The sequence below is a fragment of the Bacillus rossius genome, chromosome 7 (genome assembly GCF_032445375.1).
Source record: "Bacillus rossius redtenbacheri isolate Brsri chromosome 7, Brsri_v3, whole genome shotgun sequence".
In the NCBI taxonomy this organism is placed as follows: domain Eukaryota; kingdom Metazoa; phylum Arthropoda; class Insecta; order Phasmatodea; family Bacillidae; genus Bacillus; species Bacillus rossius.
Window position 1 is genome coordinate 35,027,249 of NC_086335.1, and position 26,419 is coordinate 35,053,667.

General features: G+C 38.3%; 1 protein-coding gene across 1 annotated transcript in view; it reads right to left on the minus strand.

The window, feature by feature from the left end:
• Nucleotides 1-26,419, minus strand: part of LOC134534530 (protein O-mannosyl-transferase TMTC1-like) — a 489,863-nt gene that overhangs the window by 360,192 nt on the left and 103,252 nt on the right. Inside the window, exon 2 of the mRNA XM_063373013.1 lies at nt 1,666-1,843. Coding sequence (XP_063229083.1) covers nt 1,666-1,843 — 178 coding nt within the window. The remainder of the gene's footprint in view (nt 1-1,665; nt 1,844-26,419) is intronic.

A 26,419-nucleotide genomic window follows, 5' to 3' on the forward strand; every position in this document is an offset into this window, starting at 1 on the left:
ACGAACGCTTTACGCCTCGTTCAAATCCTGGGGCCCTCGCTCTAAGGTTAGTTTTCAATCAACTGCACCGCAAAGGTACATTCATAATACAGAATGTCCACAAAATAATGCCTCAGTTACAAATTTTTATAGTATCAATTGCAAGCGTGGTAGAGTGTTGGTTCAAGGTCGCCATTTAGGAATAACCCAGTTTTAGAAAAGCGCATGTGCTAATACTGCTTTGTTGTTTTCTCGATTACAGCGCCACCTACGCAATATGGCGATTAGTAGAAGGTGAAATTTATTTGGCAACAGGATGCAACACTTAATATTTTAGTTATTTTGAAGAAAAAATGTATCTATGAGGAGTTACATCAAAGAATGCCCTTTTATTTTGTTTATTTGCCGCCAACCTTGCTTTTGGGATTTAGAAGCAAAAATGTTTCGTTTCTTAATGTATTGTGGTTTCACGTTTGCTGCAACTAATAAAAGAACACTTAGTTTTTAATTAGGTAAGTAAATAAATAACACAATGTGAGAGAGTCTTTGAGTGCTTGCCAGAGATGTGTAACAAGTAACCTGGGTAACGAGCAAATTAATGTGTTATCATGTTGCAAATACACATTTAATATGTAAATTGTACACGATATTTAACGTAGAATTCTTGAAATAACGCCGAGCGTGATAATTATACGCAAAATATTGTGTTTTCAACTACATTACTTGACGCGAATCACACGTAGTTTCCGCACCCGCCGCTACAATTCACTGCCGGAGCAACTACGTCGACTGTTGAGTTTTAAACTAAATAATAAAACGGCTCCGATAAAAGCGAAAATGACTTGAAAAAATTCAAAATCTCTGCTTTGGACCTGAATTTCGACGTTGAGTTTTAAATTAAATAATAAAACGGCTCCGATAAAAGCGAAAATGACTTGAAATAATTCAAAATCTCTGCTTTGGACCTGAATTTCGACGTTGAGTTTTAAATTAAATAATAAAACGGCTCCGATAAAAGCGAAAATGACTTGAAAAAATTCAAAATCTCTGCTTTGGACCTGAATTTTGACGTTCAGTTTTAAAACTAAATAATAAAACGGCTCCGATAAAAGTGAAAATGACTTGAAAAAATTCAAAATCTCTTCTTTGAACCTGAATTTCGACACGTAACTTTATTAAAACAATTGTTGAAATTCACTAAACAGTTAGGTACTTGTATCTTTGAATATATATATACAATATATAGAAGTCGCGAGTGGATAGGATTTACTCTACGTTTTTCAGAAGCGTATGATGAGCAGCTTGGGAACTTCACCGCTGCAGTGCGCTGCCGTAACGCCCCGTATCGTCTTAGGTTGTTATTTACACGTTAGAGCGCAGCACTGTCGCCCGCTGTCATTCCCTGCACCCCCCACCAATCATTCACTGCAGCTCAAGGTCGTTCAACGGGAGGGGGAAGGGGTGTTTGAAGAGTTCGACACTTGTCCGCTAGGGACCACCACAAGTCGATGCCCTAGAGATGGTGGCGATTGCGGCGGTGAATTAACCAACTAACTCAAAACCATATTTGATATTTTAACCTGTGCTGGCGACTTCTATACAGTATATATATATTCAAAACTTTGACTTTGCGAGCTTCAGTTCGCGCCGTGACGGGGGAAGAACAAGGGGGTGGCAGGTACTGACCGCCTCCGCGTGCACGGGGTGCGCGGCGAACAGCAGCCCCGCCAGGCCGGCGAACACGGGCTGCAGGCCGGCCACCAGCAGGCACGCCTTGGTGAACAGCAGCGAGGCGGCGGCGTGCAGCGCCACGTTCACGGCGTGGAACCACACCGGCTGCAGCCCCCACGCCAGGTAGTTGAGCCTGCAACACAGCGGCGCCGAGCCTGTAGCCGGAGACATCACTCCCATAGACGTAGTTTCGGTTCCCTGCAACAATTTCCGAAGATTTCAGAAGTTTTGCGTTTTTGGTACTAACGCCACTTCAGCCGCCAAATCAGAAGTTCCCAATGAAAACAAGCATATTGTGACTGACCTGACATAACCTAACCCTTCGATTTTTTTAAATTTCAATTTTTGAGAGAAATCCGAAGCTGCACGAACGTAGTAGGGAACCGAAACTACGTGAGTTGTAGGCTTCCCCAGAGATATCACTCCCATGTTCAACATGATTCCAACCCCCCCCCCCCCCCCCCCACCCCTCTGAAATAGACCACTAACGATTCTGACAATACCAACCACACACCGAAAAACGAAAGAAATTTAGTTTTGTCCTGAATGATATCAGGATCTAGGTCCATTCAGATTTTCTGGAAGAGTTCAGGATCTAGGTCTCTATAATACATTTATGTGTTTTCAATAAAATATCGTCTAATTTGAATTTCATTGTGTTGATATTTATTTTAAAATATCAAGGAAATTCATTAGATTTTTATTTATTACAGGCTAAATGTTGTTTTCGTTTTTGGTCTTAAAAAAATGTTAGGTTAATATAGTTGTTTCAGGTTTTAATTTTGTTATTTTTGTTTGGTTAGGTGTTGGAGGGCGTGTTGCATGTAACCGCCGCTTGGGAGAGCGAGTGCCGAGGCGGGTGACGTCACGCGAGGCAGCGCTGCGACGGATATTCGCGCTGACGGGTGTCGAGTGTCGAGAAGTGAGCAGCCTGCTTGGTTCGAGGCAGGCGCTCCGCGGTTGAGGATGGCTTCACGGGCGTGTACTGTCCGGCACATCGCCGGCACAAACCACGCAGCACAAGGTAATCAGAGGATTCAAATCTTCCTTTAACTGTAACATCCGAGCTGCCAATAACTTCAATACGGCCGACCAAAGTGCGTGAACTCAACTTTGCCATGTTTTACGAACTATTGTGACAATTACGCATTTTGAAATAATATAGTTTGCTGCGATGTTTGATTCACGTAACTTTTAAGGTGGTTTTGGCGTCGAGTTAATTAGCACGTGTTTTTTTTTTAGTAAAGGAAAGAAGAAAAAACGTAAAATTTTACGAAACTTTAATTCACTGTAACTTTCAGGGTATAGTTTGGATTGCCATTTTACGAATTTATAGTGAACAGTATTTTGGGAAAATTTCAGCACCCAGTCCTATGCGCTGTTCGTTCCCATTTAACTGTACTGCAGAGTCTAACAGAACAGTCGTGCAAAAAGTGCTTTGCTATGGAAATCATCGTGGATCATGCCTATAAACTTTCGCGTAACGCTTTTTAGGTACTATATCTCTCTTTGTAATCACTGGCCTCACATTTTAACTTTATGAAATATATTAAATATTATTATTATTATCATCCTGCTGTGGTGTCAGCTGCACGGCACTTTTGAAAACAATGGCAATAATCTTTATATGAGAAATTGAATGGTATTTTTACGTATATAATCTCGTAAATTAATAGTTATTTTTTTATAATTTTTTAAATAAATATTGTAAGACATAATAAGCGCTTTCTCGTTATATCCAGGAAACTGATCAAGTCAGTAATAAATGTACAAGTCGCATGTAAAATCTTTTGCGACAGATAAAATACGTTTGTTTTAATGTGGAGTTTAGTTGGCTTGTTAGCACTGCCCCACTTAAGGTCTTTTGTTGTGAATATTGTTCGTTCACGAATTTTTCTGCATTTTAATTCTCTGCTAGTTTTTATTTGGCCCGGCCCTTGGATTGTGGGCAGTGCTTGAGTCGGCGTTTATTCCATCGGGAAATAAAATAAGTAATTTTTTTTATAGATGTTGCCAGTTTGTAACAGCCGTCTACAGAGTGTCAGGGACGTCACTCTAGAAGGGCAAGAACTGTCACAATGGAAGAAACCATCACGTAGAATTGTGACTGGTGTTAAGTCCAGTTCGTGCGAATGGTTTTATTTTGATAGCTAATATAATACTTTTTTTGTATTCTATAAACATGAAAATTTCTCATGATTGTCGCATAATGCTATAACCGCTTCAACAGACCACATATTCACCGCGTTTCCAATCAATAATTAAGAAAACTTCAATCACATCTAATTAAAGTACCATTTTTAACACTAGGGGCCCACTACCATTTCATTCTGTTTGGATAAAGTTTCTACCAGCTACGAAACCTTCTCCAGAACTTCCAACACGACCCATTACAAAGGCTTCCATGAAAACGGCCAGCGCTCTGCTAATTCTTACACACCTGCTGCCACGGAAACTTCCCTCGTGTGATGGGGGCTTTAGTCTGGGTTTACAAACTATACGGAAGGAACGCAACGCGCAACCTATGCAAGAAAGTCACAGTCCTTTATAAAACACGCAAGTCGCAAGACGTCACAACCATGTAATTGAAAAATGCGAGACATTAGAAAATATTATTGCATTACGAACTTCTTTAGATAGTTCGTATATATATCACGCAAACAAAAAATATGGTCAATAATTAGATTTAAAAAAAAGTTATTTACTGTCACAATGAAATTTTAACAAGTGTAAACATTAGGTATATAATAAAAATATCAACGTAGGCTTCTTTGCACATAACATCTGCGTCTTTAACAGTTTTCGGAACACTTCACTTCAAATATGCCGTCTAAAATGCAAGAAAAAACGAAAGAGTAGGAAGTTGAACATAACCTACGTTGCGCTATTATGTCTTGCGTAGTTAGTAAACCTGTACTCTAAAATGTGATTTCTTAAAAAAATTGCGTCTTGCTTATCTTAAGCTCTAACGTTTCTTCCGTAGTTTATAAATCCGGCTATATTTAGGTACGTGTACGTTGTATGGTAAGACTTGCGGGGTAGTACCTAAAATTACAATAATATTAAAATTAGAAATAATGTTTTGCAAAACCCTTATATTCCATATTTCGTCGTTTATTTAACTTGAAATAACTAAAACCAAAGTTTTTTTTTTTACTGTTCTTGACTTCGAAGTCTTCTTACTTTTTTACAGGTTCTTTACCATTCCAGAGATTATGGGATTCCTAGGATGGCAATGCACAAGCGGAAAATTATAATAATCCGTTCTAAAGTTGGTACAAAAAGCTGTAAATGTATCACGAGGGATTCAATTGTTTAATATTATGCACTTACATCTTTTTTTATAATGATTTAAAATTTTCTGCTAATGTTGCCATTATTTGAATTCTCGGAACTATCATGCAGTTTAAATTTTAAATTAAATCTTCTCGAAAAATTACATCTTGCAATATATGTATCTGATTAGCATATTAGGTACATATAAATTTAATATCAAGTAAATTTGGAACTATATTTAATTTTACGTTAATATATTTTATCATATCATCATATTTTATCATATATTATATACAAAATGGTTTTATAAGTACTTTAATTTTATTTTAATAATGTTGCTTAAAACAGAGTTCTCAAATTCACTAAGAAAACAAGTTTTTTTTTGGTTAGTCACTGACTAATGGCTTATTTTTAGTGGGTTAGAGAAATGTACGGTAAATATACGATAATTTTGTGATAACGACCCAACAGTTTCAACCGTAGACGTTGGCATCCTTGCACCAGCGCGTCGCTCTCGTTCTCTCTACCCATTGCTCTCGGCAGCTTCGCTCGCGTCCACAGAACGAGTCCGAGAGAGGCATTGCAAGGACGGAGGCCGGGTTCACAAACTACGCAACAAGCGCGAGAACGCAAAATAAGCAAATAACGACGTTTTCTAACACCCGTTTTCAAACTACGCAGTACGCGAAAACTCATCGCAGGCATCGGCAAACTTTCTAATTCTTGCGTTTTGGCTTGCCTTTCCGCTTTCCGCGTTCCGCATCTGAAGTGAAATGCTCCAAATACTTTGAAAAACAGTAGTCCATCTGATAAAGATCCTATAGTAAAAGAAAGCAATACTTTTAATTCAATTATTGACAATCATGTGTTTTTGATAAACATTGAATTTATCAAAAGAAGCCTTGGGGAGAAAAATTTCTCTCTTAGGTTTAACAATTTAGTTGTATCTATGGTTGGTGACGTCAAGCTACTTTTTAGTTTTAAAAATTATTGTGCTTTTATTGGGTTGATTGCGTGTTGCGTCTTTACGTCCTCTGTGTAACTTATAAATCCGGGACTCGTGATTGCAGTAAAAAAAGGTCAGCACATCTTGACCGTTGGCTTTCGAAGCATTACACATATTTTTACTTTTGGGTTGAGGCCACGGTATGGAAAGAAGATATTTGCTGATAACCAGACAACCGGAAAACATTGAGCACCTAATTAGGGAGATTCGTCCTGATTGGCCAGACCCTCCTCCAATCACAGCTCGGCTGTGAGTAGCCATATATATATACCAAATGACAACGTCATATCCACGGCCGTAGCTTCAACTTTAAAGCCAATAAGTATAGTATAAATCCGGCTAGTACAATATTTAAATATAAAAGTTGTCATAATTTCTAAAAGAAATAAAGTTTAACTGGTCGATGTTGAAAAGGCTTCAGTCAATAAATGTTAAAAAAATTTTGGCGCGGTGGGGGGGGGGGGGGAGGAAAAGGGAAAATTCGCTAGTGTGTGGACATAAAAATATTTTATAACTGATGTTATTTATTACATACACATCGATAATTACATTGTATGTATCGGAAAAAAAATTAATCGGGCCAGATTAACTAAAGCGCTTTATGTAGGAACTACTTTTTTTGAGACAAGTGGAAAGGGATAAAACGTGTTTTCAGAATAATATTTAAGTATAAAACATATGTTACAGATTCTTGAAAGCACTCAAGGGACTTGCATTAAAACTTTATCATAATTTGTCTGCAATTTAATGTTGTGGTCACCACTGAAATCCCACAATTGCCCTAAGCACGAAAATAAAGACTGAGCGCCAGCCCAGAGCCTTGCATTTGGAGGCGATACCGTGTTAAGACCTTCACACACTATCAGTCCGAAATGTCCGTTCAGATTTACCAGTCGAAACTGCCGTGTGTGTGCAAGGACGGTGGACTGATCAGTCGGAACTCATGAACTGAAGATCTGACGGCTTCCCATCAAATCGGACTGTGGGCTCGAGAGCGAGAAGATAATAAATTTTTCTTCTTGTTAATTTGCCATCACCTTCAGAAGTCACATGTGGTCGTCATACATGACTAGTGTGTATAAAGACAGACTCCTGAACATTGAAGGTTCCATCCTAGACTGTTTTGACGCTCCACATATGGGTATGGCTTCAGTTCCACACCAACGCTCAAAAAATTAGCCGGAATTCGGACGACGACGCACTGTTTGTAATTACAGTATTTTTGCTGACTTCACATCGAAGAATGAACGTCATATAAACAACGGTTTCATCCTGCTTTCATATATATATGTGGATTTTTGTAGTAACTTAACCATATTATAGCTTCCGTGTACTCTGTTACGTTCTGAACAAGGTAACATGCAGGTAAAAGGAAGCGTAGTGGTATTTGCTGAAGAATAATATATATATATATATATATATATATATATATATATATATATATATATATATTAAGGTTTTGGTAGAAAAAATTGGCTTTTTTGTTTTGCGGTAGGCTAAAATTCAATTTTTGATATTTTTGTGCTGCTCATATTTTATCTAAGGTACTCTGGGCCTATTGGAGACCATCAACCAAGTAAGCATCGAATCACAGGCTCGCCAGTGAACAGGTGGTATTTTTCCAAGTGTACAGAGGAATGTGGTATACATCCCAACGGTTAAAGAACCTGCGAATTATTCCGACGCGTTGTCATACGTTGATGATTGTTGTGATTTAGTGTTATAAATAAAAATCACCATCCGTAAATTAACGATATCGTCCTTATGAATTGTGACCAACATTTTTCGTAAATTTAGGGTGAAAATTTTTTATTTTTTTTTTTTATGTTGCGGCAGCGCATTGGCGCTCTTGTGTCTTTGTTAACGCACGATGCGCATCGAGTCTAGTTACGGAATCCTGCCCCGCGGCGCGGAGGCGAAGGGGTTTGGCAACTCTTCCTTCTTCGCCCTAGCGCACCTTCAGCTGAGCGAGTGAGACAGTGACCGTGGTGGTGGGGCGAGGCGGGGGGGGGGGGGGATGCAGCCCTGAGATCCATCCTCCCACCCATTATGTACATCGCACCTTGCGAAAGTTTTCCTCGCAGAAGCAGCGCCCACCCTGAGACTCCATTAAGGCCCCGGATCACGACGAGGAGTTTACTATATATACTTCTCGGCGTGCTCTCGCGCTCGGTCCTGCTCTCCTGCCCCGGGGGGAGGGGGGGGGGGGGGTGATGATACGAAACAGTTCTTGCTCCCTCGCTTCGGGCTGATGGACTCGCAAAGAAGCCCCAGGCTCGTGCACGGCCCTACAACTTTGTTGCGTGATCGTTACGTGACCTGATTTCGCTCTAAAAATTCCGTCTTGATTTCGTGGTTTTCATAGAAATTAGGGGAAGGGGAATTGGGTGTGTTTTGTTTGTTATTTTTCTTTTCTTTTCGGGATAAAATATTATGATAAATTTAAACCATACCAATAATTAGTTTTCATACTTATATTTTCTTATTATGTTTGATACCTTAAATTTTAACCCTTGCCTAGAATGTAAAAAAGTATGTATTAAACATTTTAACACACAATTTTCTTAGTGATGAGGATATCAGGTGGGGCCTATATATCTCATTACAAACAAAAGTAAAAATTAGTCAGGAAAAAAGAGTTAAAACTTTTAAAAATATCAGTCTCATTTTTTGTGTCCTATTACAATAGAGCGGGATATAATTAAATAAAAACGTAAAAAGTCTTACCGACGATAAAATGAGTTATTTCGATGCGTTAAAGTGGGAGATATATTTTTGTCTCAAAATTTAGATCAGTACACAAATTTAAGCTTGAATTACAGCTCGACAAATTACATACAAAAGAAATGAAACATCATTACAAAAATAACGATCATTTACCCTTTCTAATCACTTCACTTTTCCTTAAATAATACAACTAACCTTTAAATAACTCATTATCTGCCAAGCATTATTAACCTAGAAATATACTCGTATTTATTCGTAAATAACTCTAAGTTTGTAAATATCATTATTAAATTTTCAACACCAAATATTTAGTTCATTAAACTAATCTGAAAACTCATGACATAATATTGTCCAAGCGATTTCTGTGTTTCAAGAAACGTTTTAAAATATACCTACTAAAGTTCGGTACTTCATTCAGGACGTTAATTGGAATGACAGTTTTTTTCAACCGACATTTCAAGGAATATTATTTTTTTTTTTTAATGTGTGCAAATATTTCAGTACTCGCCGGTGATGTGTAACAGCTAACTTCGGTAACGAGCGAATTCACGTGTTCTCATGTTGCTAATAACCCTTTTAATAAGAAAATCTGAGACCCTTTTTAGCGTATAAATCTGTAAAATAATGCCACACATGATAAATATATTCGCAATTTGTGTTTTAAACGACATTTCTGGAGGTGATTCACATGTTTCCGCATCCTCCGCTTGAATTCGCTGCAGTATCAGCCACGTCGACTATTCAATCACTTGATTAGCAGACCAACCGAAATTTTAGAATACATAGGCCTAATAATATAGCTCCTATAAAAACGAAAAAGACTTGCAATAATACTAAACCCCGGTTTTGGACCTTATTTTCGACAAATAATTTTATTAAAATTCTGCCCATTTTGTTTAAATTCACAACCAGTTAATACAATAACGCTTCCCTTTTTCTTTGTGATTTTTGGTGCGCGAACGTGAATCACAGGTAGTTTCCGCATTGCCGCTAGAATTCGCTGCTGAGCATCTACGTCGACTATACGAATCTTTGATTTTCAGAGAAAAATACATACAATGAAGCGGCTATTATAAAAGAGTAAATGACATGTAAAAATACTAAACTGATTTTCGACAAGCAATTCTATTAAAATACGGCCCATCTTGTTAAACTTTATTAAACATTTAATACTATAAAGTTTCCCCGTGACTTTGTTAACTTTGGTTCGTGCCAACCGTCACAGATGGCAGTACGGTGGTTACAAATTTCCGTTCTATGTCTTCCGTCGCATTCACGAAATTACTCCCACCAAATGCCGCATACCGAGAACTAAGATGTTAGGTACACATCAAAACCACTGTTACTCTTTTGTGACAGTACTGTCGATATATAATAACCATTACAGTATTATTTTTTTTAATGCTTTTTTTACAGTAGTTAATGGGTACGATTTTCCTTAAGGCTGATACATTAGTTATGAAAGTAAGTAATGTCCCCAATATCATCCCCAATAATGGAAGGGAAAAAATGCTTAAGACTTGTATTTATGTTATAAAATTTAAAGAAAACATTAGGTAAACTACATTTTATTGAAACTTAAAACATATGCTACATTGCCCGAGTCACCGTATGTAACCTTTTTAATTGTTATTCAGTTGTAATAAACTTAGTAACTTAGGGATTAAAGGTGCAAAATGATTATAATCCATATTCTAAACATAATCAGAATTGCCAGAAATCCGAAATTTTACATTTATATATTAGAAGTGTTGATTACAATACATATACATCGCACATTCACTAGTATGAAGTAAAGGACGGCTAAATATATTACATCAAAGTTCAGAACAAACTGGTATTGATTCCCACATAAACATGACGTCACAGCTCGCGGCATGAATATTCAAAGGGCACAAGTCGACTTGGTTCAAAGGGCACAAGTCGACTTGGTTATGAAAATTATTGTGTCCTTTACACCGCCCGCCGAATAAATGTGGCGAGAGCTTGGGAAATGCTTGTAGCCCGAGTTCCCACTCTCGAACTGTCATTTTGCGCTGACGTGATTTCCTGTCGGGTGTGTCGCCTCGCGTTTGAAGCCAGGTGTGCGAATGTTGTCACTCGTAGCAACACCGGAAACGGGGCCCCGTCACGCTCTGTCGGTAGCTGTCCGCACCTAAAACTTCAACAAATGACGCATCATGAACGTGTAACCCGCGCGTTTCATGGAGATGAAGATAATTTACGGGGTCCGCATAGTCAGGAGTAGTTTAGTTATATTGAGGCAGGATAATAAGGGCGGTGCTCAACGGTGTTTCTGAAGCCCCCCCCCCCCTCCTTCCCCACGTCACACGATCAGTCCATTTCCCAGTCCGAACTGTCGGTTTGGACTGAACTGTAGCCTCCTCCACACACGATCAGTCTTGTGGTTGCTGTTGCTGTTGGATGTATCATTTCATCGTAGAATATGGAATAAATGTTGGATGTTGCAATTGCACTTTTAGTTATAAAAAGGGGAAAAAAAATCAAGTAACCAAAGCATATCTGCTACGACACTCAGCTGATTGACGGACGGACTGATTGTTTGGACTGTCAGTTTGGACTGGAAATACGCTGTACTCACAGCGTTTACGACATAACATAACCGTGGTGCGATAACCACTCTGTCACTCTGTTAGCATACAGCATGCCAAATGGGGGCACACGAGCTCTACACAAGTGCGGAGTCGCGAAGGGCGACAATGGCTTGCGCATCACACGCCCTAAAGCCTCTACGCACGAGGCACTGAACAGGCGCGCAGTCTTTGCGTCTGTGAGAGCCCGTCCACAATAATCCGAACCTGTGGGCAGCCTGTGTCCTTATAATAATGTGAATGACGTCACATTTTCGCACGGAAAACAGCCCTGCCTGCAATTGCGAAGTCTGATGTCTGTATCTATTGATTTCTAAAGTAGTCACCAGAGCGCAGTAAATATACAGCGACAAAATAATTGTTTTTCGGTTGTTTTTTTCGTTTACTACTTTCATGTTTTGTAAATGTGTACACAGTTAAGTTTTGAAAATTTAGATAACCTGTTAAATTTGTGGTAGTACAATAAAATCTGTTTATTCTGTCAAACAAAAGTAGATACTAATATTTGTACGTTATTTTCTGTTTGTCTTTTGAAGCAGGAACTGGAAACAGCTAATATCACGTGTGTTCATTCTTCTATGCTACCAAAAACACAGAGTGGGACAAAAAGTTCAAGTTCACCAGTGTATTTGGACCGGGGAGATTCGGACCATTGCCCGCATCACGCTTGACGTCAGAGGATAACGTGGACCAATTAGTGATCAGTGTCCGTCGGACACAGTTTAGGACAATGCAATTGTAGAAGGGCCTTAATGCGTCGGTTTGGGCCTTCCAGCGGCGACACCGGTGGGTGACATGATGGGTAAAAACTGGAGGAAGAATAAGATGCAAAAAAAATGACAGCAAGCGTGTTATCTTGTGATACTCCATACATTCAGCTAGCTCAAAATGGGCCTATATTGCACGTAGACAGAAACTCTTGAATAATTTCCTGTGTTCGAAAATACTGTGAAAATTTCGTAAATACGTTACTCTAAATGGTTCATAATGAAATTAAAGTCTCTCGAGAGTAATAATGATTATTACTGGTATTTATTAATCATTCACAAAATTCACAACTCAGAGTGGCCGTCATCTTCAGACTAAAACACTGTCCATATTCAAACTAATACCTGTTTAAAACAAAAAAAAACATCAAACAAAACTTGTATTGACTAGTGAAAAGTGTCTTAAATTATATTACTAAACGGAAATCTATAAGTAATCTTGAGCGTTTTGTAAATGCGTTAACGCTCTGCGTGTCGCACAGAGAAGAGATAAAAAAATTCTCGGGCGAAAAAGAAAAATTAATTTACAAATTTAAATTAAATTGATACTAAGCTCGTATTGCTATTACCAGAAAAATTTTTAATTACTTTTATCGAGGTAGGGCTACTTCACTCTCATTTTTTCTTTTAGATGATTGAAAAATGGAAATGCAAGTTTTAAGAAATTTTAAGGAACAGATGTATCTTCTTCGAACGATAAGTCATACGAAAAAAAAACTAACAAATTATAAATTTTGTAGTCCCCATGGTATTAATAAAAGAGGTTATTTACTAACGCTAAAAAAAAATGAAATTTTATGAATTATAACATATAAACTATAATTTTTTTAAGAGAAGTCGATTCTCGAATATAGTTTTGTTTGTTATTTGGCCTGCAAAATTTTTCCCATCTGGGCCTCACTTAAAATGGTCTGGCAATCGTGCTAATAAACGTTTTCTTATAACATGTTGGAAAATTACGTGTCACTTCTTGCCACCAACGCAAACTTCAGGTTGTTCCATGTCTCATCACGACTTAGAGCAATTAACGCAAGCGTCTGCTTACAATTAAAAGTAGTTTGTGGGTTATCATTTCAAGGAGAACGGGCAAGAGACTGCAATTTAAAACAATTTTCTGACTTTACCTACAGACAGCGATTCGCCGACATGCACAATCCAGTCACACATGTCGCTGCACGAGGCGGGTTATGGCCGTATGTAGAGTGAACACTAATCTGATTACCGTTTTGTTTGTTTTGCAAACAGGTTTTGCATATAAAAACACGACATCAAAGGCCAAGCCATGATTGGAGTGGAGGTGAAATCACTAAGCTGGGGTATTTAATTTATTCCATTACCAAAAAATTGGAAATGATAGGGGAGAGGCAGTATTCGATTTGCGTTGCGCAATATCACGTTTCGAATTTCCCATGCAAAAAAAAAAAAAAAACAAAGGATAGAAAGTACAGATATATATGAAACCATCACTAATTTTACTGTGACAATAATAAAAACCGAAGCACTCAAATTTTTGAAATATTTTGTTATACATTTGATTGTATTCGACGTAAAAATTAACATTTATCATTTTCGAATGTATATTTAAAGAGAAAATAAATCAATTTTATTCAAACTAAAAAACTCACGTAGATGAATAAATCTCATAAATAAGAAATAATCAAATTGTGAATCAATTATTATACATCCTTTTATTAACATAACTTTGAAGTTAATATGTAAACAGCTAAGAATAGAAGTAATAAAATAATTGTTTTTTTAAATTCTGCCAATACAATTTGTTAAGTTCAAGCATGCCACAAAGCAGCTTGTATCTCCAAAACAGTTCCAATCACATCAAAAATTTTCAAATCCTTTAAGCACTTTAAAGTAACGTTTGAAAACTTCCAGAAATTAGCATTTAGTTACAAACTTAAACTGAAGTATGGTGCACAAGCAACTTTTTTTATTGTTAAGAACTGAATGCACCACGATAAAATATCATTATTGACTAGTTAAAATACTGTACAAACTTGAGGAAATTTTTAAAATGTAGGACAACTAAAATCAGTGCAATGTACCTGCTACAGGTAATAAAACTTTCTTGAAAAATCAAATAAACTCTTAAAATTTATAACGTACTCTTCCAACATATCTAAATTGAAGCCTTGTGGCGGTATTTAACTGTCTTTTGACTATAGAAAATTCATGATACTAAAGAAAATTCATTTTATCATGAGTGCAGGTTTCCTTTAAGAAACATATTAAGGGTGCGGTACAAATCGATAAAATTGAGATTTCGCAAAATCACCAGAGATAATTGCACAGTGAAACAAAATATTTACAGAGTTTTTATAACTAATTTATACATTATCTACGTTAATATAATTATTACATACTAGCTTATTACCCGCGGCTAATGAAACCAAATCACAACATTTTTGCTGCATTCATTTCCTTCAGTAATAGAATTAATAAAGAACTTTTTGCAACCGACTTCAAAGTACACAAAAGGAACATAAGTCCACTAAAATGCAAAAAAAAAGAAGATTTTTACACAAATAATAGTTGATTTTTTTTTTTCATTCATTGCAATTAGGAACTTATTGTTTATTATGTAATTATTAATTTTTTTAATCTTAAAGTCGGTACATAGTATAACATAAAAATTATTTACCTTCCTTGTTTAATATTTGATATATATAGTATCGATTATTTATCGCAAATACACACAACCAACATAAATAAAGACTTAGAGAGATACATAGTTATAGGACATTGTCTGGAAATCATGGCAACCACTGCGATATGCCGAAATCTTTAAAAACGCATTTCCACTAGCAAATGTGAAAGTAAAAAAGTATACGGTACAAAAATATCGCCCTTATTTTGTGAGTAACAACAACCCGGAACATTGTAGTATTTTATTGCAACGTATTAAATAATTTTATATTTTACCAACACATAATGCATAGTGGTTGAAGACTTGACGTTCTGCGAGCGAACGTAAACAACATTGGTTTAATTACACTGCTGAGTTTAATCGCCTTGTTTTTGTTCTTCTAATAGTTTATAGATGGTTGTGGGAAAGGGGGTGTGGAAGGGAGGGTTGTCGAGGCGGGCGTTGTAAACTTTTTTTTTTATTGCCGTGCTCTTCGCTGCTCCCGAGGTTAAAAACACAAGCCAGGGCCCATCCATCTTGCGATGTTGTTCCAATTCAGGGACGAAGTGCGGGATGAAAAGGGGGGACCAGGGTCGGCAACGCTGCCCTCAGGGCTTAATTGTCCCGCGAGCGTGTTTCGAAGAGGCGGTGTGCCCCTCCCCCCTCCTCCCACACACCGGCTCCAGCGGCGAGCGTGATCAGAGCTCCGAGGGTTCGCGAGGCATGAAAGATGCTCAAGACGGTAAATGAATGTAAACGATGATGAGAAATCGATGGAAACAAGAAAAAAAAGCATGCTTGCGAAGACGACGTTTGGATGTCTGCTTCTAAAAAAAACCGTCGCACAACGGAAGGCAAACGTCTTTGTTCACATTACGTACAGTTTGGGCCAAATTAATTCTTCAGCTTGTCACCTCAGGACAGCGGAAATGACGGAACGATATCTAGTTTTGTGAAACACTGTAGATATTAAATAGAACCTGTGGTCTGTGGTTACCGGTAATCGCTCCATGCAAATGTTGGGTTTGTTCATTAACTTATAACCCGTGGTCTCATCTTTTTTTTTTTCTCCAGTAATCTACAAGGAAAAACTTTGGAGACATAGTTGCCAACGAAATCACTTGTAAAACTGCAAGACGAAGCTTTGTAAAATTGTCAGTTTTTTTTTTTAACCTTAGCGGATCAGCACAAGTTCTTATCGTCAGGAGAATCGGTAAATTTTCATTTTGTTCCAAGTTCAAAAAGTTAATGTAAAAAAGTTTACAATAAATTTATGAGGTCGTGGAAAGTTTAGCGAACAATTGTTTTAAAATCCTTAAAATTCATAATTTAAACCACACGGAAACCGTTTGCTGATTTTCTTTTGACTTCTATTCCAGAAATTAAAGGGATAGCAAAAGAAATTTTAAATGAGATTAAAATTTAGTGAAGATGAAAGTATAAAGGGAACCACAACTACTTAAAAAAGAGCGGAAAAGATAATTATAACACAAAGGCCGCGAAATGGGCCGTAAAGATGGCTGCCATTCTAGAAGAGTCCTTTGTACTTCCAAGAAAATCGGTGGCAGGAAGTCGAGAAGAAAATTTTTTTTAATGAACTCGTAACTTCAAATGGGCAAATGAGTTGGAGTGATCTTCCTTTGTTTCGGCGCTTCCTTTCTGGAAGAAAAAGGGAAAAATACGAACAAATTTGCAAAAAAAATTAACGTGTTTTTTAATAACTTTAAAAATTGGAATATTGGTTTCAAATTGTAACGTTTGCTTCAAAACATCATGATTAATGTTATACTTGATGAAAGATAAAAGTTCTTAAAATACTCCATTAAAAAATTTATCAAATAGGCTATGTGATTTGAAATTAAATCTCATTGATGAAAGACAATTAACAATCATGTCTAAGAGTATATATGTGAAGAGAGTAAGTCATTTTATAGCTCTTCTCCGGAGCTTTTAGTGAGCGACTGTAAAAATAGTAACAATAAATGAAATGCAAATATATTATAAACTTACATTCCCATCGATCCATATGTTGTCCATTGAGCTGATAGTTTCTGAGCATAATACCCAGAGTCCTCAACATAAATACCTATTAACTTCTTTAATGCTACATAATTAGTAAATATATAACAAATATCCTGATAAAGAAAATTTAATAAATATAATATTGCGAAGCAACAAATGTATTTAATTTTTTTCTTTAAAAACCATGTTAAAAATAGACACAAGACACTGAATTGACCGTATTTAAGAAATCAAATAATAATTCGAGAAGGGCGCCACAGGTATACCTAGTAGCGACGCCGGGTTCCGCGGCAGTTTCGTGAGTCCAGTGACGGGTTCCGCGAGAGTTCCGAGAGCGAGTTCCGAGAGTTCGGAGAGTTACGCGAGTGACATCGGCGAAGAGGGTGAGAGACCCCCTCGAGAGTGGCGCGACGCGGAGCGAGGCTGCGTGTGTGGACAGGCGCGAGGTGAGGGGCGAACCACTGTCGAGCCTAGCTCCAGTGGGGAGTGCGAACTGCGCAACTTGACAGACATCGAGTGACTTGCGAATTAACATTTTTAAGTGCCAGTGGTTGGTGATCTGACATTTTTAGGTACGATTATTTATCAGTAATTTAATAATTAGTAATTAATAAAACTGTAATAAAACTTAGTTGGGCTATCCCTTACGAACCCAGTTCTCCACATTTAGGTCGTAACAGTATATTGTTTTTTTATTACGCTCACGGACTTGGAAAATATGAGCAGCTATCTTGATAATCGCTGTGTTTTACGAGTAGCTGTTTTTAGCGAGTTAACATTGCAACTTTTGGTTAACCGTGTGTAAATGTGTCGTGGGGGCTGTCACTGCCTTCTGTCATCGCAGGGGACAGTGAAAGAACCTTAAAACTTAACCCTAAAGAACAACACAACAATAGCACTATAGGCATAGTCTATGCAAATTTTTACATTCAAATATTTTTTTAATTGATTTCAAGCGTAACGAATAATGCAGCACTGGGAAATTGCCCAACCAACGCTTGTGTGAGGTGTGTGGGGAGCCATATAATTTTCCCTCTCCTGATCGTTGAACCTTTCGTTACGTTCAGTTGAGCCATCGGCCCGACTTGAACTACCGGGCGCAAAGAAGTTTTGCTTCAAAATAATAATTTTTAACAGGAGGCTGACAAACGGTAAGTCCCTAACTCTGGACACGAGATCGCCAAAAGAGGGAAGAACAAATCACGCTTGTGTGGGAGGTGGACTGGAGGGAGGGACGGTAGGAAACCTGAAAGGAAGAGTTTGGTTTGTTGAATGGTGAGGGGGAGGGGGTGGGGTTAAAAGTTAATCGCCGACGAGCGGTTCTCGGTTGTAATACAGCCCGCGGCGACGGGCAGGACCTGCCGTCCCGGCCGGCAGAGGAGGACTCATAATCATTCTTCAGGAGAGTTGGGGGCCGGCCGTAATTCGCGCTGCCCGCCGGAAATGAAGAAAGTTTCCGCTTCAGTTATTGCGCGGCTTCCTCTCCCCCGTGTCTTCGGCGCTTCTCCCGCGCTCTGGAAGCGGCAACAGACAGTGCGAAAAATTTACGCACAAATCCCTAATTGGCCTACTCTTCGCGTCATGAATACGTAACAATGTAATTTTCCACGCTTTTTTTTAAACCGCCCCCCCCCCCCCCCCATTTTTTTTTAAAAAAAAAAATAACGTTCATTTGCCTCTGCAGGAAAACGTAAGAGACACACAAGAAAGTCTTTTCTTCGTTTCTATTTATGAATGTCAGTATTGTCAGTAATTAACTGTTATTTAGTTCGTAACTGCTGGACATGGCGCTTTCGTACTACTGAATTTCCTCCACCGGCGAACCAGCTTCGGTTGTGTTATCCTTGTATTACACGAGGGCTGAATAAAAATATATTCCTTACTGTCTAAAAGTAAGAGCGCTAGTAAACGAATATAAAACTATGCGATCTAATAATGTGGCGTCATATAGATTTAATAGGTAATACATATTTATATCGACACTTATTTGTGTTCAATCGTTGATATTATCCAATCAACAATAAAAAAGGACTATATATTTTGGTTACACATGCCAGTGGCGGAGAAAAATAAACAATGGTTTACATCAATGCACTTCAACAGAAACCAACGGTACTTATTGCAGGGATATAAAACGACGTGAACACAATAGTTGCAACGGTGCATAAATCAAGTGACGATTGATCTAGCATCCCACGACACAGTCACAGCTAACTTGCTGCATTAGACGAAACAGACGTTGCGAGTGAAAAACAAAACAAACGCAAATAAAGATTTCTAATTCGCGAGGAAATTTTTGGTAAATGTTTTCGTAATTTTGCTGACCAAAGACGCAGTTTATGTGGCCGCCGTTAACAACAAAAATGGTAAATAGCTGGGATTTTATTTGTAACTTTAGGCTCTATTTAATTTATATTTCACAAATAATGCTAATTTTAACATTCTTTTCAACGTAAGGTAAAATGGAAGTTGTGTTATGTCGCGATATGCAAAAGTAATATCCCTAAATATTTTCAAACAACAACTCAAAGGGGAAGCTTGCACTTAAATACAGGATAACATTTATTTTCAAGCAATTAAATATTGGGCCACTTAAGTAAATCCAAAACATTTTTTTGATGATATCTTTTTAAAATATTATCTTCTACAATCATATAAAATATATTATTTATAACACTAGTTTAAAAATTGTTGATAAGCTTACTTCTTTGACTACTTTTGTATTAGATGTTGCATGCTTGTAAATAATTTTACCAATATCATTCATTTATGTCATAGGAAATAGAGGCCTAGGTCTTTTTTCACAATAATGACAAATTACAAGAGACAAATTATGGCCAAGCGGTATGAATACCTAATAATGTAAATTTCCAAGATTTGTAATCACTTCCTAAAAAATAACAATCGATTGTAGGTGCAGGAATAAATAAAAAAACACAAAAAAAACTGGTACTAATAATTTATTTTAACAATAAGTTGGCCTTCACACGTTAAAAAATAATAAAATTACATATAATATATATACATAGTAAATAAAATAATAAAAAAGTCCTAGGGGGACAAGTTTTACAAGTAAATAAATGAAACAATCAGTAGCAGACAATAAAACAAAGAAGATTTGTTTGTCTGCACACTGTGAGCCCTGGGGACGTAGTCGCTTATTTACTACTTTTGTAACACAAAATTAATATTTTTTTAGAGTATCCCGAGTTTTTTTTTTTTACTGTACGCAAGTGAAACTTCCAATTAAATGTTCCTTTTCGCTTGTTATAATATAAATAGTTTTTTTTTAATTTCCAACTGTCGATCGTTTGACACCAGCTGATTGGGTTGGATGTGAGCGCTTGGAGCGCTGAACTCAACCGCAGTTGTCAACGTGGCAGTTGCCGGTGTACATACACCGTCACTTGTCTTTGCGACGGACAGGGAGTTTTTCGAACTTCACGTATAATTATCTGTTTTAACTTCCACCTGTGCAACAAAGCGGGTGCCACCATGCGTGTGTTTGCAAACTGCTTGCCTCAATATTTATACGACCTTTCAAAATAATCTGTCGCGTAGAGACAGGTATCAAGTGACGTAACAAATATAGTTGCTGAAATTTTTAAATTAATATTTTCCTAGTATTTAATGGTTCAGGTATATTTGTTGTCACTTGCCACCTCTATGACGCGACAATTGATTAATTACCTTATATGTTTCTGGTTAATTTTTGTTATTATACGAGTACTAAATATGTATTTAGAATTCATGAGTAGTTATATTTTATAACTGTACCATAAAATCATTTTATGTTGGCTTGGGATATATGATATTGGCAATATTCGTATTTATATATTGAAGTTAAATAAATACGACTATCATGTGTGTACGGATTATAGATTTTGAATTGAAAATTTTTTTTTTTTAGATTAAATCGTAGCCATGTCTGGTATTTCAAGTAGACACGTAACCAATTTCACCATGGATAAAAATGTTAACTTTGAACAAATTATCAATCGGCAACGATTTCAAACCGAAAGTTACTTGCGCTGAAGGCAGCCGCAGTTTGAACGGCGCGGCAGCTGCCGGTCTGCTCTCGGCCGGCTGCATGGTGCTATATACTGCGGTGGACTGCGCTCTGTCTTAACCGCTGTGCGGACTGGCCGCTCCATCGCGCTGAATAATTCAGGTCCTTGATAAGGGGAGGGGGAAGCTGGCCGCCAGAGCTCCCCCCCCCCCCCCCGCGGTCCAGGGGAATCGATGGCTGACGCCACCGCAACCGCCGGTGGCCGCGAGTTGAGTTAAGGGTGAGTTTGTGCAAGTGAGGCGAGATGGTAAGTGCGACGCTCGCTGGTGCTTCTAGCGCGGTATCGCCTCTAAGCGCAAGTCTGTGGACTGGCGGGCAGTCTTCTCGTCGTGCATATATGGAAACTATGAAATTCATCAGTTCAAGGCGGAAAAATGAAGATAAATGAGTAACGCAAGTCCCTTGAAGGCTTTCTATAATATGCATCAGGTGTCTCATGCCTAAAAAAAAAAAAAATTCTGAAAACTTGCGTTTAAGCCATTTTCAATGTTAAAAAAACAAGGTTTAAAAATCAAATGTGGAAACAATAATACTCATCCGTGCTCAGCATGATCTTAAATTCCTTTTCGTAAGCCAAGCCCACTCAGATATATCGCGTGACTTCTTCCCAAGCTCTGCAAACGGTCGCGGCACCGATATTTTTGCGCGAGTCTTATCGAATCGGACGTAGCTTCGTAGTTGGAACGTTAAGACAGAAAATTGATATTCTAAACTTTTTTTTTAGTATACGCCATTGATGTGTGTAACTGTATGTCCACAAAATGGATGAACACACAAACGCACAGAAAACAAAACACTATCAATTGATGTCAGATGTTAAACGCATAGACAGCACAGAGCATTCCATTGCAACTGTCTCGTCGTTTTGATAAGTGCTATGATATATTTTCTGACTAATTACTTCGACGGAATTTATGTGTATTTAATATCTGACATCAACTGATTTAGGCTGTTTTCTGTGTGCTTGTGTATTCGAATATTTTTGGTCAGTTATTGGTGTTTCTCTACGACATATAAGAAAAAAAAATGCAGTGGTATATATACGCATAAATGTTTTGAATAAAAGTTTCCCATTGCAAGAATAATTCAAAGAAAATAATATGCAATTACTAATCAAAGTTTTTCCTTGCTGATTTTTGAAACTCAGTTAAAGATTTTCTAAATTTAACTCACACACGTCTTACTAAGGTTTTACATAGTTTGTTAGTGTTAGCTTTGTTATTTAACGTAGCTGGAAAACCGGATAAAAAAAATGAAATTGAAGTTATTTTAAACTGGTGTTGCAAAGCCATTGTGATATTTTATTTTACTGCGAAAATAATTACCGTATTAATAAAATTTTATTGTCTTAACTCGGATAAGGCATTTACGGAGAAACGCAGCGCAGTGTATGACACTGAACCAGCAATACAGTCCAAGCTAGTAATACGAAGAATTTCATTTGTGGGGAGAAGAGGGTAATATATAGAACCACTTTGACAACTGCTTACTTTCAAATTCTTTATTTTTGTTGATGGAAATCATGGGCGTAGATCCGGGGGGGGGGGGGGGCAGGAGTAACCCCTCTTTGAAATTGAGAAGCATCTCACTGAGGTGGCCCGTTTGTGCTTGCAAAATCGTGACTGTGAAACGGGTTTGATAAACATAAACGTCAAAACTATGTTTGATGGAGAAACCGTCGGTATATTTTAGATGTTTTTATACTTATTGCATGCATGTAGGCCATCATATGGGAAGTATACAACATACAAGCGCCCATCCAGCGATGACTTTGAGTCGGTTAAAACCAACGTGCAAAATTCTCGGCCCGCACGGGAACCCCTAAATTTTACGGGCCCTCCTTGCGAATCCTACAGATTTGCGCCCTGGTGGAAATATTGATTTTAATAGATTTTTTAGTATTTGGAGGGGGGGGGTGGTTCACTACAGTCCCCCGTCATTTCCCCCTTGTAACGTACCACCCTGCTCCAGGCCAATTTTTGCAAATGCCTTGGCCAATTCCTTCTCAAGTATCCCTGATAGATTGCACCTCACCGCCTCCAGTTATATCACTTTCGATAAGACGTTAACTCTGTAAAATATGAACTCATTTGGCTTTAACTCGCACTACACAGATAAAAATTATTCGAACTTTAACAAAGAAATAATTCCGTACAGAGTTGCTTAAAGTTGTCATCGTACGCAACAGTTAGCGCAGAGTAAATTTTACGAATATATTTCTAATGCTTTATTTGAACAAGTAATTACTGTTGTTTGTAAATTTGTGATAAACGTACTGTTACAACACGCTCTTTTTAGGTTCGTAAAAACAATTTCCTTATAATGTCCCAAAAATATTTTGGTAATTTATCAAATAAAAAATTATAAAACGTGCACACTCTTTATAATGCATTTTAAGTATACACTTTGAAGAAAAAATGTACGTCTTAAAAGTTGGGTTTTTGTTGTCACTGCCACATATTCATTAACCAAGTACAAACTCTCAGTAATTAGTTGAAACAATGTCTGCAATAAAAACATTCTTCATTAAATCATAAAAATTAATGTCAACGAGACAGTTGAATTACTTATAAAATAATCCTTAAACTTTAAACCTAACTTTAAAGTTTATATGTGTATATTATCAAATTATATCATGTAATATCATAATTACACCTTTTACAAAGCGCTCATTCTGATCACGTGAAAAACATATGAATTTTACTCATCACAATTACCTAACAATTACGCTTAAGTGTTAATAAACTGAAATTTATTCTTTTATGTTTTCTCAACTATTGTTTTTATCGATTAGAGCTGTACTTTGTATCGTATTTAGATTAAAATCACATGTAACATAATATCTTAGGAATTTAAATTAGAACATTGTAAACATAATTTACTATAAAGTTTAATTTTAATGAATATCTAGTGAATACTAGTGAAATTATGAAAAAAATAAATTTCAGACCATAACGTCATTATTATGGAGCTGTAGAGAGCAAGCAATTTGAGTAACCAGTTAAAAGTTAAATAACACAGCGAATAAGTAATTGTAGTTTTAGCTTACCAGAATATTTAACTTTTTATTTTATTTATTTTTAAGTCAATATAGACCCTTAGGGTGTGTCTCAATCCGACCGAAAAACTTTGGCTGAAGGTTCATGATGACAAAATAGCTTGAAAACCTCAATTTGACTTTAGGTATAAAATAACACCTCTATTTTGCACATATTATTGTTACGTGTTACCGCCAAAAGTTATTTAAATTAAATAATTTTGCTACAGCGACACAATTCGCGGTTGTTGTAGACTTCATTAACTAAACATAATCCCGGCGTTCAGTGTTCTATTTTAAATACTTTTCTGTATTATTTAAAATAAAAAGAGGTAAACCTACTGATGAAGAATTTCAGTCATAATATTTTTTTTTTTTTCACATGTAGTGTTCATCACAAATTTGGTTGATGAGCGATAAAATCATTTTATCGTTAGAACATTTTATTTTATGGTTACCACGAAATATTTCGAAAGGGTGTTAGGCCTGTATAATGTTACGAATTCTGGCGGCCGAAAACCTAGAAGTTTCCAGTGCAGCACTCCCACGGAACAGACAGTAGCAAGTTACTACAGGAGTGTTCATCGAGTCAGGAGTCGCTCGCGCGCAGTTGAGTAATTAATTAACCAATCGTCCCGGAACGACGAGCAGTCGGCGAAACCGCGCGCAGAAGTCGCCGTGGTACAGTGTGCAGATCTTCATTGCCTGCTCGGAAGCGAACTCGGTGAATTTTACCACGTGGTAAAAGAGGGATTTGGGGGGGGGGGGGGCTGGGAGGACGGTATTGGAGAGAAGTATGAAGGGGGGGGGGTTAGCAAGGCGAATTGAAGCGAGCACAGTCCGGAGAAACTATTCTCCTCCAACCCGAACCCAACTATACGCTGCGTGCGGCGAGAGACGGGAGAGTTCTCGATAGAGGAGGAGTGGAAGCAGGGTTTGGCGGGGAGGAGGGGGTGAGTGGTGGTCCGAGAAACCCCCTGAGTTGTTCACTTGGTCGTCGCCGAAGGCCTGATGAAGAACCCGGCGCGGGACTTGTTCGTTAGAAGGGGGGTGGGGAGTGGATCGCGAGGGGAGGAAGCTGGTTGTTGAGCAAACCGATGGTCACGCGGCATTGTCCACTCCGGTCCATTCAACCCTACGACAAGAGAATGGAGAGGGGGGGGGGACAGGGCCCGCAAGAGCACATTTATCAACGGGCCGAAGGGCCGCCCGCGCCGTTCACAATCGACTCGCCGTCGGGCGTAATTGGCACTCGCGACTGCGAACGAACGGGGCACAAAGGCCTCGGTTTAATTAACGTGCTCGCACAATACCTCCCTGTGTCGTCAGCCCCTTGCTCCAGGCTGCAGCGAGGGCGGAGAGATGTTCGCAGTTTAAGTTCCGAGGCATTGTTTCCTGCCCTCGGGATTCTTTCAAGACGACAATTAGGGAGTTCGACCTGGAGAGCGCTGCTCGCTTGCCATTTTCCGATGGAATCTCGATAGTAGCCGCTTGCCGTTAACAAGTACTTATTCACTAGCAAGAAGTGCATTCGAAATTTATCACGTATCTGAATAAAAAAGAAATTCTAATCACCACACGATGGAATTATTTATTTATCATCGCTGAGCAAAAATATTTCGCCAAACATTAGGGGCCTACCGCCACAGAGTCCGTCTGAGGGTCCCGCCTTTTCCGGTGCGTGCACTGCTTCAGAATAAACCACGCAATTGAAATATCAGAACTGTGTCTGATTACGAAAATATTTAAGAATACGCTGAGGGTGGATGAGCAGTTCTGATTCCGTATTTCGTTCACGAACTGTGTTTTTTAGAAGATTGAAAATAAGTTAAAACGCGTGTTTTTAGACTAATATTTAGCCATGGAACATCCGGTACAGATTCTTGAAAGCACTCAAGTATCTTGCGTTAAACGTTTAACTTCATTTCTCCACCATTGATTTCTGTGGTTACCAACCAAATGTTATTGTTGGCCTACGCACGACGAGACGACTGCCCGCCAGTCCACAGCTTTGCGCTCAGAGGCGACACCGCGCTAGAAGCACCAGCGAGCGTCGCGCTAGGCTCAGACTTGCTTAATCAGGGAACACCGCCGCAGGGTAAGCTGCAACTGTACTGTCATCATAGCCATTGCGGGCCTCGAGGTCCGAATGCCAGATCCGGGCATCGAACCGCGGGCCCGCGTAGAGTTCCAGGCCGCGGATTGCCGCCCACTACCTCTAGTTGTGAAAATAGATATTAGGTTTGAATGGTGATGTAGATAACGGATGTTTGGTGGCCCTGAGGTGTTGTGAGTTGGGTGGTTTGACGGGGTTGCAGTAGGGACTCGAACCCGTGCTGTGTGATTTCAGGAGCACGGTGGGAGAATGTAGTGTGATTTGGGTTCGTGGGTTCGAATCCCAGTGGAGAAAGTTTCAGCGGGCTGCATGTCCTGAGCTCTTTATTTCGGGTGTCCTCACTACATACATAGATACACCCCTGATTAGGCGGGCCACTTAAAGAGTTTTCGGCGGGTTGGACAATGGTCTTGTGTTCTATTCCATCCTGGTCTCCTTC